The following is a 12,786-nucleotide window of genomic DNA, read 5'->3' as shown; positions in this document are numbered from 1 at the left end:
TTGAGCTGAATATTACTGCGTTTTGCTGAAGAAGCTAGGTACAGAACCCATGGAGAGAATTTTCAAATTTGGGAAATGAGCACCTTCACCAACAATTTAAAATCTCAGTATTTATTTCCGTTTATCACAGTTAGTAGCTGTGGGCTCAATTCCAGCCTAGCGAACTGTCACTAAAGCGAGGATGTGCTTAATGCCCCGTTTTTTACTTATATAAATGATATCCTTCCAATATACTTGAAGAAAAAAATACATAACAGCTGTATCTTACAGGTGCTCATCTATGGGGCAGAAACGTGGAGTCTAACAAAGAAGGTTCAGCTTAAGTTAAAGACAACGCAGCGAGCTATGGAAAGAAATATGATAGGTGTAACGTTAAGAGGTAGGAAGCGGGCGGAGTGGTTGAGGGAACAAATGCTGATAAATGACATCCTAATCGAAATCAAGAGGAAGAAATTGGCTTGGGCAGGGCATGTGATGCAAAGGCAAGATAACCGCTGCTCGTTAAGGGTAACGGAGTGGATTCCATGAGAAGGCAAACTTAGCAGGGGCGCCAGAAAATTAGATGGGCGGATGAGACTAAAGCCCCACCTCGATGGACACTTCCCAGGCGTACACGCGAAGCGCCTGCGCACCCAGCATGCGCCGCGACGGGCGTCGAAAAGTGGCATTCACCTCCATGCTCCTGGTGCTGGCTCGCTCCCCCTCCCGAGCCGACTGAAAGAAGCCGTGAACAAAACATGGTTGGGGGGGCGCTGAAAGGACGAATTAAACCGCGAAGAAAAGTTCGGGGAACACGAAGCTATGAAGAAAAGAGTCCTCGAGAGCCCCGCGGTCCTCCGATTGTTGTCAACCGGACCCCGCTTCCGACGCGCGCGCTAGCGCCCTTGCGCAGGCGCCGATATCTGACATGCACAGATATCTGCGCCCCGCTCGCGCCTGCTTTCGCGTAGCACCTCGCGCCTGCTGGCGCGTAGCACCTCGCGCATGCGCAGACAGGTTCCAGCGTATGCCCGTGCGCGTAGGCGCTCCGCCCGTACGCCTCGGAAGTGTCCATCGAGGTGGGGCTTAAAGGGGCCCTGCAACATAATCTGAGTGCATTGTTTTGCTTCCTCCTTGTAATTGTTGAGTTATGGAGACGCTATTACCACCAGTCATAACACGCATATTTCTGCATTTAATATTTTAATTTGCTCGAGAATCAAAATCATGGCACTGACGGTGTCGTCACCCAGCGGTGGTCTTTGCGCGGATATGACTTGAGCTGGCGAGCGATTGTGATTGGATGAACAACTAATAACAAGCTAATTGTGTTCGTTAGCAAAAATATGTTATGTTTTGTTGTGTCCTTTTATATTAAATTGAAAAAAAAAACTGGCATCGTTTCTTACGCAAAACCATTTCAAAGCTTGTTAGAAAAAAAGCCCCAGCAGAGGCGCTGGCTATTACATTTGCTTCAAAGAACTTCGTGACCTCCTGAGTGTATTGTTACCCTCCACACATATGTTGAACTTGCTTCCGATGCGTTCCGCTCATCTTCTTTCCCGCCTTCTTACCTACGAGCGCGCTTATCTTTAGCTGGCGACGCCGCTGTGTGGTCCTCTGAATTCGAGCTGCATCGCGATTTGCCATGAGCCGGAGGCATTGCGCAGTCCCAGGCTGTTCGAATAAAGACGGCTCTCAAGGAGTGAGTTTCCACCAATTTCCCGCTCAAAATGAGCGTAAAAGAATGTGGATGGAAGCGCTCGGAATCCAGAGCAAACCGAAAAGGCGCGTATGCTCGGCGCATTTCGCTCCAAACGCCTTCGAAGGATCGCCGGAAGCTCTCGCACACGCCGGTTACAAGTTACGGCGCCTGCGATGTGAAGCGGTACCGATGAGCAACACCCTTGCATCCACAGTGCCTGCAATGTCAAGCACTCCAGGAAGAGCATCAGCGGATGAGGCAAGTATCGTGTAGTGTAGTTTACTTTATTTTGCGAAACATTATCATAGCAATGAACTATGATAATTCCCCCCACTTCAACGCGCGTATCACTTTACTGAGGCTGGGTTGTTTTTACTGCTGTGGTTTTAAGATGGTCAGTGAGTGAGCACTCAGTGCTCTTGCTCTGCTGCGTACTATAAACTGCACTAGCATTTTGGCCGTATGTGGTGTAGTACTATGTCAGTGGAAGTAAAAAAAAGCAGGCTGTAAAAATTAATCAGGAGCCCTCCACTAAGGTATCTTCAGTAACTTGCATGTCGCCGCAGTCGTTAAATTTTGCTGTAAAGAAGTGCTTTCACATCTGTACGGTATCCAAGTTATTCTTTACATTGTGTGCTTGCTGGTGTCAAGGACGACGAGTGCGGAGGAGTCGGCTGGGAGCGCTGCCATTTGGACCATGCATATTTTCGACTTATTTCATAAAAAAAAGAGGACAAAAGAGAGTGCAGTTAAGTGTGGTTTACACATGACATTATCTCAGCTTTGAAGCCTCCCTTTCACCTCTCATGGAGAAGACGGTCTGTGCTGTAAGCATGCTGGCATAGGCTAGCTACTACTGCTCTCGAATTGTGTGGTGTAGATAACCGGTGATTCATGTTGCTAGTTTTCAGTTAATATTAAGCTCATCCCATTATATTCCAGGGGTACGTAGCTGAATTTGAAGTGGACTTTACTGCCTCAGCACCACAAGTTCCATCACCTACCACAAGCTCACACGTGAGATTTGTAACTTTATGTGCAGAGGGCTGTATGCAAAAAAATAGTGTTAAAAAGAATTTTTTTTTTATAGATTCCTCTGACGGAGACTACATTTGTGCACGGCATTGCAGCGAATGTGCAAATTGGTGCCGAGTCACCAGTTAAGCTCGGCACGTCAGGCCCTCCAAAGCAACCTGGAGAAAATGTACGTGAACACATTTGCTGAGAAATCAGGTGTTATGTTGATGCAGAAGTTTATCATTTCCACTCCACTATTTCATTGCAGACTTCAACAAGTTGGTCCACAACAGACCATGATTACTGCAGGCTGGCCAACGCCTCTACACAGACATGTGATACTCCTGTGGGCACAAAGTCTGTAGGTAAGTTTGCAGTGGCAAGAATTATTTTATCTCCCCTTGCAGCAATTCAGTTGTGGTGTATAAGTTGTGCATTCACTAGTGTCACATGCCATCAGTGCAGTGTGCGTGCTGTATAATCTAGTCATTGAAGTCATTGTTGACCTTGACAGATTCTTTGAATTCTCACTTCTTAATTCATAATTATGCTTCAGCATGCCTAGCACCATTCCAAATGTCTTGCTTTATTCCCAGGTGTACAAGCCAGCTTCAGTGTGAAGGTTATGAGGAGCGTATCGACACAAACAGAGCCTCAAACAAGCAGCGCAGGTCAATCACCTCTAGATTTGATGGACACGTCTTTGCAGTTTGTTGAAGATCGTTCAGCTGCAAGGTGTTCAACGCCAGTGGAGAATTTCAATGATTCACTGCATTCACTGGTAGAGCCCTCCCCCATCAAATGCCCTGCTGATGACACTTATGAGCCATTGAGCGATGAGTCATCTTTGTAAGTGTCTTCTTCATTTCCACACTTTCTGCCTGAACACTTCACTCCTCCATTGATATTTTTAGCATTTTAAACAGTGTCCTCTAAGCAGTAAAAGCTCATTAATTCGAATTTTGTGAGAATGCCAATGAATTTCGAATGAACCAAAGTTCGAACTAACAAAAATGAGCAGAAAATGTGGTATACTGCAATTGGTAAACACTCAGGTAGTGAAATTAGCCATTGTATTGTTATGAAAATACTGTGATTGCCTTTTTGTTTGCTTTCCCTCCACGCAATAGTTGAAGCCTGTTTTTGTGGGTGGCGTTCAGCATGTTCAAACTCGTGCAGACAGTGTCGGTGTTCTGAAGGGCATGCGACCTACTCTGAGCTTAGTCAAAAGTTTGGAAAATGGAGCAGCGTGCGACCATTCTATGATTGCCATTTTTACACCGAAATGGTTGTGCAGCCAGCTGTGACTTGCAAATTCACATTTGTACAACCCACAGGTTGCATGACCGTTTCAGTCAAAAAGCGACAATCAGTATGATGGTTACATGTTGCCAGATTTTCCAGCTGTCCTGCTCCTTGTCTCAAACTTCTAAATAATTGAGCATGCTTTTTGTCAACTTGATTCGATACTTGACTGCCGTCAATGTCAGGCTCAATTTCAGTCCTCTCATGAAGTGTTTGGCGTGGTAATTACTGCAGCCAAATGTTCTAAATTGCTGTCCTGTGACACAGTGCTTACGTTTAACTTGGGGCTACAGCTGCAACCAATCACGTGGAATGGGACACAGAAAGCACTGCAAATGGGGGCAAAAAAAAATGCAATGCAAATGTTTTGCACATGCCGCGCTTTAAATGTGTAACCGCAGTTTTGGAGTGCTGGAGAGGTTGCGAAGCGATTGATCAGCCTCATTCATTGTATCTCTACACTGGTCATGTTATCAATCGCTCAGCAACAAAAGCTAACAGAGCAAGCTACTGATTCGGTCAAGAGCAGTGACTACAAGCAAAACTCTGGTACAAATCTCGGAGGTCGTAGCTTACATCACTATGCCACTTTTATGCTGTTGAGCACCCCTCTCGTTCACCCCAACATTGGTTCCCCAGCACTTTTCAGCCTTGCATGAGTATTTTATCCTCTCCACATATCCATAGAGCCTGCGCACCCTGGGGAGCATACATGTGGCTGTGGTGCTGCTAGGCAGTGTGCCCAGGCTATCCAGGTGCGGTGGCGCATAGTTCCGATCAGTGCAGAGCCGATTTGCATTCGAAATAATGGGCTATGTATGTACATAGTTGCAAATGGAGTATGGACAAACTTCGCACAGTTCGAATGACTTAGAAATTTAAATGAATGAATTTTGAAGTAACAGGCTTTTACTGTGTTGTGTTCTAGTTGTAGTTGACCTTTTTTGTGGATGTATTACAAGAGATGTTACTTATGTTTCCTCAGGGGATGCCAGTCTGCCAGCACACCCGTACACACCCAGCGCAAATTCATTGTGTTTGAGGAAAATTTGTTGGAATTGTTTCAAGCCTGTAGGCAGTGCCAAGCAACGTGCAAAATTTCCACTAGAGTATCTGGGTCAGCACTCTTCGTGAGTACGGTCTGCGCTCAACACCACGTGTCATCTTGGGCCAGCCAGCCAACGTTTGGTAGAAAGGCAGGGGGAAACGTTCTGCTCTCTGCTGCCATATGCTTTTCTGGGGCTGGCCACGAAAAGGTGCTGCGACTGCTGCGACAAGTGGGCATTTGTGTGCCGTCGGACCGGTGCTACTACCTGTACCAGTCATTCATCTTGCAGCCAGCTGTTAGACACGTACGTAATGAATTCTGTCTTAAAGAAGTAACTGCATAGTTGTGCAACTGTTGCGTGTGTGTTATAATATAGGTGCATTTTTCATGACATTTTTATTATGAGCATTCAGTGCGAACTGTGGTGTGCAAGTCAACAGGTAATGAGTAGGCCAGACCTGCAGGCCACATGCTGGGAAGCACAGGACAATTTATATGAAGTCTTCATGTGGAATATGAAGATGAAATCAAAATTTATTCAACTTCATTTGCAACACAGGTTTTTCCTTGTTCTGGAAGTAATGGATAGTGAAATAAGTAAAAAAATGTAAAGTGGAAACAAGGTATATTTCAACAGTTGCATATGAGGGATTTCTTTCTTCAGTTTTTCAAGCTTGTGCTGCATTCTTTCCCCTGCCAGGTGTGGGAAGCGGAGCAAGCCAGTGTGCTGCAGGAGCTCCAAGGTGAAGTTCACTTGGCTGGAGATGGGCGGTGTGATTCACCTGGCTTCTCAGCAAAGTACTTAACTTACAACTTTATGGACACATCTTCCTGCAAAGTTGTTCATTTTGTTCAAGTGCAGCTAGGAGAGGTGGGTGTCTTTTTTTCTGGCCTTTTTGAATTTGGCCAACTCGCATGGCATCCTGCTGTCACTTTAGGTTAGCTGTATAATTCTGGGATGCATCACACTTTCAGAGCAGTGAAGTTCCATCAAGCAATTCAATGGAAAAATATGGTCTCATAAAAGGCTTGGAGGAACTGAAATCGCAGGATGTCCGGATTGCTTCACTCACAACTGACCGACATGTGGGTGTCAAGAAGTACATGCAAACGCGAGAGCCTGGCATTGACCACAGATTCGACACGTGGCATGTTGCAAAAGGTAAGTGATCACAGTAATGAATTGACAGCATTTTGTACCTATGAGAATTGTATTTGAAGAATGAGAATGTATATTTGAGAAAAAATCACAATTTTCAGAGTGCATGCTCTGGGAGCATATGTATAGGTGTATCCAGACGACAGACCACAGACGTGTTTTGGCCCAGAGATCACGTGCTACATGACATCTCATTTCTGGTATATGATGTCCACACCAGGTCTGCAGACCGCATCGGGCAAAAAGTGCTGCAGCATTTTTACTGGCTGCTTTATTCATGAATGCAGCTCTGCGAGAGGCTGCACGCATGCTCAATCCACTCATAGCTGCCAAAGGAATGGTACAGGAGTTCCTTGCATTTTTCCAGAAGCAGAATTTGTGTGATCAATGACGCAACAAACTATGGGACAATAGTAATTAGGTGCAATGTTAGTATCTTGTTTGCTTGCATAGGTTCACGGCTGGTTTTCGCACAGACTAGTATCAACCAAGAGCCAGCATAATTGTAAAACTGATCAGGTGCGGCGCTCGCAACATACAGTGTGCTGGATGTGTCCACTGATCGCTCACGGCACTTGTTAGAAGCCAGCATTGCACTTAAGACTGAAATATCACCCAAACAGAACTGCATCCAACCGCTGTGAAATTCTCGGCCCCCCCCCCCCCCCCCTCCCAAAAAAAAGAGTGCATGCAGGCATGTCATGGAATCGTGGTTGCCTCCAGTCTGGCTTATGTACCATTTTGACTCACTGTACAGATGCTGTTGCAGACTGGCCCATGCGCAGTCGATCCCGCTTGACCGGTCTGTGGTCCATTGTCTGGATACATGTTATGGCTGCTGTACCTCTGCTTATCTTGTTTTCCATTTAGGCATGGCTGCATTTTTACTTGTTGCAAGAGCTAAAACAGAGTTTAATCAGATATACTGAGTAAACGTAGGGAAACATATTTATTTTCGCAAATGTATTACCACTTGGCACATAGTTTCTGCTGTCCTGATAATCATCCTGTGGAATATGTTTTTCTAGAGTAGATACTTGGATGTGGTGGTGCATCTTAAACCTGAAATACAGTGGAGCCTTTTATATTAGTTGCAGTTATAACAAGCACTTGCTTATTACAAATGAGTTTTGCTCTGTGAATTCTTAATGTCCTTGTCTCTTAGCACTACGTAGTTCATGTTGTACATCATTTTCAGTAAGGGACACGTTTATGATGTGCATAGAAGTTCGTGAAAAAAAAACCTGATTCCCTAACAATCTTAATTACAGCAATAAAGAAAAGGTTGACTGCAGCAAGCAAAAAAGCCGGATGTGGTGACCTTCGTCACTGGGTCCAGCCTGTAGTCAATCATCTGTACTGGTGCGCTGCTGTGAGTGCAGGGGATGGAGAACTACTGGTGGCCTTGTGGAAAAGTGAGTTTGCACAATCATTCCTTTATCATGAGGCAGTTGCAAGTGGCTGAACCACGTTCAGTGATGCTGATACACTTGTCATTAAGCATGTTCTCTATTGTTCAGTGATGAGCTATGCACTGCCAGCAGTTCAGAGAATCATGGCAGATTAGCAGTCACATGCTCATGTGCATGTGGGCTGCCTTAGCGAACTTCCGCTGTTCAGCGCTGGAAAAGAAAGAAAAATGGGATAAGAGTGTACATTTCATGCTTCCTGTGAAAGCTTTGATCCTCCTGCCACCTTTCAATATAGCCAAATTTCAACACTGACTCAGAGCTGGAATGGTGCAGTGTTAGAAAAACTTGCACTGAAATCATATCAGGTCACTTGTTTGCAAGTGTGACACGTAAACAGCTTATTTGTTTCATGCACACAGTGAGCACTGGCTAAGAAATGTCATATAGATGGAGGGAAAATAAAGGTGTTATTGGTACGATGCCTGCAGTAAAAAGGTGGAATTATTAGGATATAAAAGTGCAAGAGACAGTTTCTGGTTAGTGTTTTTGAGATACGAGTGTCATGCTTCTCCACACTCTGTGGTGACTTGGGTAGACTACTTCTGTTCTTGAATACTCTTTTAATGTCAAACAAGATCTGATTTTGTGCAGTGATCTCAACAGGAGGCAGAAATGTTTTTCGAACACTGACTTTCGCTGCCAGGACATATCAGTGTATGCTCATGAATGTATTTTTTTAGGCATGCTGAACCATGTTGTGAACATCCACTCTGGCCACGGTGACCCGTACCCAAGGTGCCTGCATGGTAGCATACCAGATGGGAAGTGGCTCTCACCAGGTATGGTCCTGTTTTGTGCTTCTAGTTGCATCCATTCAGAATTGAAAACTTTTCAGGCACACCAGCTTTTGCAAGGCTCGTTGCTGTAGCATCAGAAAAGACACTTCTGAAAGACATACACAAGCTTTCGGCAAGTGGGCAGACATACAGCTTGGAATCATTCCACAGCCTGTTGATTAGGTTTGCCCCAAAGTCTGTGTCGTTTTCACCAGACATGATGCGTACACGGTACGTCACTTACTTACAGCTGGTTTGCTTACTTATATTGTGGAGTAACCCTAAGTATGTCTTTCTACCTGTACCCCTTCCTTTTTTTTATGAATAGGACCCAGCTAGCCATTCTCCACCATAATGAGAACGCTGGTCGTGCACAGGCAGTGACCAGAGATGGAGAAAAAAAATGGAAGAGGAAGGTTTTGAAGGCAAAGAAAGGAGAAGAAGTTGTGTGCCCAGTCAAGACCGCAACAACTTATGGTACATACAGCAACTTCAGATGAACATTATGTAACACCGTTTTCTTTTGCAGGGTACATTCCACTACTGATGGAAAAAGTTGTGGACATTTGCAACTCTTCCCCTTCATTCAGGGAGGCACAGAGTGAGAGAAGTGCCAACAGCCGAAACGTCACCATGAGCCAGCTTCAGGAGCCTAGGCGCTCAAAGCAAGAGCTCATTGCCACGCGCCGATCGCGATTTGCCAAAAATGCAGCTGCAGATGGAGTGGGGCTTCATCCGTCAACAAGCAGGGCTGATTCATGCAGTTTCTAAGATGCAGCCTTTTTGGAGTTTGTGTTTCACCGTTTTCACATTGTGCAGTCAGACTTGTCAGGCCGGTAAGGAAGTATGGTGTCGAGCGGTGAGGAAGGTTTTCGCCCGTAGAGAAGAAAAAAACGGTGAGAAGCCAGTGGTGGTTTGCGTGGCGGTGTTGTAGGCGTAGGTAATGAAGGGCAGGATCCTGTCCCGGTCGGAATGGTCGGAAGACACGTACATGGACAGCATAGCATATTGTCCAAGGTGCGGTTAAACCGTTCCGTCAGACCGTTAGTCTGCTGATGGTAGGCCGTGGCGGTATGGTGAGTGATCTTACATTGCTGGGAGAAGGGATTCCACAACCTCAAACAGAAAGATGTGCCCATGGTTGCTCAGCACTTCCCGGGGTGCTCCATGGCAAAGAATGAAGTGATGCAAGATGAAAGGTGCAACGTGTGGCGCCGTAGCAGCAGGAATGGCTGCTGTTTCGGCCTACTGTGTGAGGTGGTCGACGGCTACAATAACCCAGCGGTTGCCAGGAGCATTGTAAGGAAGGGGGCTGCAGAGGTCAATCCCAACACGGTCAAAAGGCCGGGAAGGGCAAGGGAGAGGCTGCATCAGGCTGACGAAGTGGTGAGGAGCGGGCTTGCGACATTGACAGTCAGGGCACGAGCAGACGTACTTACGAACATAGGTGGACATAACGCACCAATGATAGTGGAGACGGAGTTGTGTGCATGTGTTATAGGCACTGGCATGAGCAGACTGTGGGTCATTGTGAAAGAGGGTGCAGAATGTCGACCAAAAATGGGCAGGGATGACAAGCAACCACTTCGGGCCGGTAGTTACGGCGATACAGGAGACCATCGCGAATGGCGAAGTGAGCAGCCTGGCGGCGCAGGACATGAGGCACAGGTGCTGCCTAGGAATTGGGGAGAAAACGCATGAGAGATGATATCCAGGGGTCCTTTTGTTGCTTGCTGCCCATGGTATCTGTGAGAAACGACAGCGAAACGCAATTGACTTGCGAGTCGAAGGCAGCATCAGCGAGCGGGACAAAGCGTCGTGTTTTCGCATGGAAGGATAGATGACACAGATATCGTATTCTTGTAGGCATAGGGCCCAGCGAGCGCGGCGGCCTGCAGGGTCTTTCAAGGAGGCCAACTAACACAGGGAATAATGGTTCGTGACGATGTCGAAAGACTGCCATGCCGCCGCTGCCCATCTTCCTCTTTACAAAGACATTGAATTTTTGTCTTTGATCTGATCATAGGGGTGGCTTCACCTTTGTCTCTAGGTTAAGGGCTAGAACGTGCCCATAGTGTACTTGATCCAAAAATGTGACCAGCCTGTATATGTGCCCGAGTCTGGCACGGGCCCACTACTTCAGCTGGGCGCTCGGTACCTTTGACTCACTGATCTAGAATTATTGTTGTTGATGTGGGACTTAAAACCTCCCTCTTGAATTTTATATCCTGATTGATTTAATGATTTTTCCTTTTTTGTATTATTAATCTGATTCTGAGTGTCAGTTGGCACCACCTCGGGCTGGTCTGAGCCCATGCAGTACTTTGTTCTATCCGCTGCGATAATACCCACTGACTGGCTGGAGACTGAAAGCAGAATTTTTTTACTGAAAATCCACATCTCATAAACTTGTCTGGACGACTGTACGTCTATGCAAGTAAGGCTACCAGTTTTTGTTGTCCTGTGCTTATACAGCATGTGAAGCGATATGCAAATTGTACGTTACAAATGTATGTTTATATGCAGTGCCTAGCATGAAGTGATCTGCCTTAGACAGACAGAGTATAGATCAGCCAGGACAGCAGCTTGGGCATGTTGATTATTCATTTGTGACGGAACAGCACAAAACACCGGGACAAGAGACAAGCGCTGACTTACAACTGGTTTTTATTTCGAAGAAACACTGCTTCTTATACCTTCTTCTCCCCCTCAAAAAAACAACAAATGCGTCACAACCATATCGTTCAAGCGTCGGGTTACCCCTCGCACCTTTTGGTTTCTGTTGCCAAGCAGATGAAAAAGCACCTGATGCAGGCTAGGCCCGAGCAGCAAGATGAGGCAAAGAAACAAAAAGAAAGGAGGCCGGTAGTAGCAATACCGTATATTCACAACGTTTCCCATCGCCTGAAGAGCATAGGTCCAAAAGCTGGCGTGAATGTAGTGATGACTGCTCCTAACAAACTCAAAAGTCTGTGCAGACGAGTCAATTCCGACCCGACCAAAAAGAAGCAGGGATGCACGATAAAGCATCGAACCCCCTTTGTGGAGTGCACCGAAGGCCTTGTTTATTCGTTGCCAGTGGCATGTGGTAAACAATACATAGGGCAGACTGGTAGGTGCATGAACGAAAGGCTACTAGAACAGAAAACTAATTTCGAGCAAGCTTGCCGGAACCTGGGAATTCATTGCAGAGATTGCCCTTCAACAAGTTGTGCACCTGTTTTCCAGAAATGCAAAGCTTTGGCTAATCACAAAGACCAGTTAGTCAGGGAAATAATCGAGGCAGCTTCGATAGCGAGTCTGCGCGACGATTGTGTCAGCACGCCGTCTGTTGCTTTGACTAAGAAAGAATTTGAAATGTTAAAAATGTGATTATAAATCTCTGTGATTATTTATCTTATGTTTTTTTGGACGCTTGAACGATATGGTTGTGACGCATTTGTTGTTTTTTTGAGGGGGAGAAGAAGGTATAAGAAGCAGTGTTTCTTCGAAATAAAAACCAGTTGTAAGTAGTCAGCGCTTGTCTCTTGTCTCGGTGTTTTGCGCTGTTCCGTCACAAAAGAGTATAGATGTGTTTCATTCAAGTGACTTTTTTCTGTCCTATTTCTGCAGGGTAATAGCAGCTGCATTTTCTTCTAAACTGAAAATGGTTACTACATGGTTTCTTTGAATGGGGACAGAAGGCCATTGTTGTGGGGATGCCCTGAGCTATGTTGCTTGTCCTCAAGACAAAGCATCGCACAGACCAATCAAAAGGCCCATGTCTGTTAGAAAGGGAATAGTGAGTGAAATATGAATTTTATGAGTTGAGGGTAGAGTAAAAAGACATTAGACTGTTTATTTCACCATGAATGCATACAGCAAACATGAGCAAAAAACTTTTGGGCCCATAGCCAAAGCTAGTTTAGGCCCATATCGTACACATGCATATGTGTAGCAGTGATCAATACAGTTGAAGAATCGTGCACTGGTTACAAATCAATCACAATGACAGGAATTATTCATCAATGCAGGAATAACACAATGTGACTACAAAAACAGTATATACAACGTTTTTATGAAAAACACAAAGTTATTGGCCGTCTGCACCTCTATTGGTAAAGTGCTCCCTATCTTTGTACTGTGATGCTGAATTTGTGTTGGCCATACGTGTTTTGGGTAACTGGTAAATTAAAGTTTATGTTAGTGGCATTTCTAGTGTTGCGTGTAGGAATCGCAAACATGGTAAATGGTAATGAGTGATTGTGACATACAGTCAAACCCACTTATAACAATATTGAAATGCCATAGAAATACCATTGTTATAACCGATAATTGTTGCTTGC

At 45.4% G+C, this 12,786-nt stretch overlaps 1 protein-coding gene across 1 annotated transcript; it reads left to right on the top strand.

Annotated features, from left to right (window-relative positions):
• The first annotated feature begins 2,791 nt into the window (after window positions 1–2,791).
• On the top strand, window positions 2,792–11,052 carry LOC149357510 (uncharacterized). Its single transcript, XM_089584787.1, has 11 exons — window positions 2,792–2,888; window positions 2,970–3,066; window positions 3,298–3,550; window positions 4,992–5,358; window positions 5,755–5,925; window positions 6,030–6,216; window positions 7,485–7,628; window positions 8,366–8,464; window positions 8,521–8,692; window positions 8,790–8,938; window positions 8,991–11,052. Exons 3-11 carry the CDS (start codon window positions 3,327–3,329, stop codon window positions 9,230–9,232), a joined length of 1,755 nt encoding a protein of 584 aa, XP_089440913.1. The 5' UTR covers window positions 2,792–2,888; window positions 2,970–3,066; window positions 3,298–3,326; the 3' UTR covers window positions 9,233–11,052.
• The last annotated feature ends 1,734 nt before the right edge of the window (window positions 11,053–12,786 follow it).

This window comes from Amblyomma mixtum, chromosome 3, assembly GCF_055824585.1.
Source record: "Amblyomma mixtum isolate Tamu chromosome 3, ASM5582458v1, whole genome shotgun sequence".
Taxonomy (NCBI): domain Eukaryota; kingdom Metazoa; phylum Arthropoda; class Arachnida; order Ixodida; family Ixodidae; genus Amblyomma; species Amblyomma mixtum.
The sequence above is the reverse complement of the archived record's forward strand: the minus strand, read 5'-3'. Positions and strand labels throughout refer to the sequence as shown.

Bases quoted from the DNA above. Each gene is read 5' to 3' on its own strand.
- LOC149357510 (XM_089584787.1), top strand. From the start codon at position 3,327: ATGAGGAGCGTATCGACACAAACAGAGCCTCAAACAAGCAGCGCAGGT. The intron at 6,217-7,484 runs GTAAGTGATCAC...TCTTAATTACAG, and splicing joins CACGTGGCATGTTGCAAAAG to CAATAAAGAAAAGGTTGACT. The intron at 8,465-8,520 runs GTATGGTCCTGT...AAAACTTTTCAG, and splicing joins TGGGAAGTGGCTCTCACCAG to GCACACCAGCTTTTGCAAGG.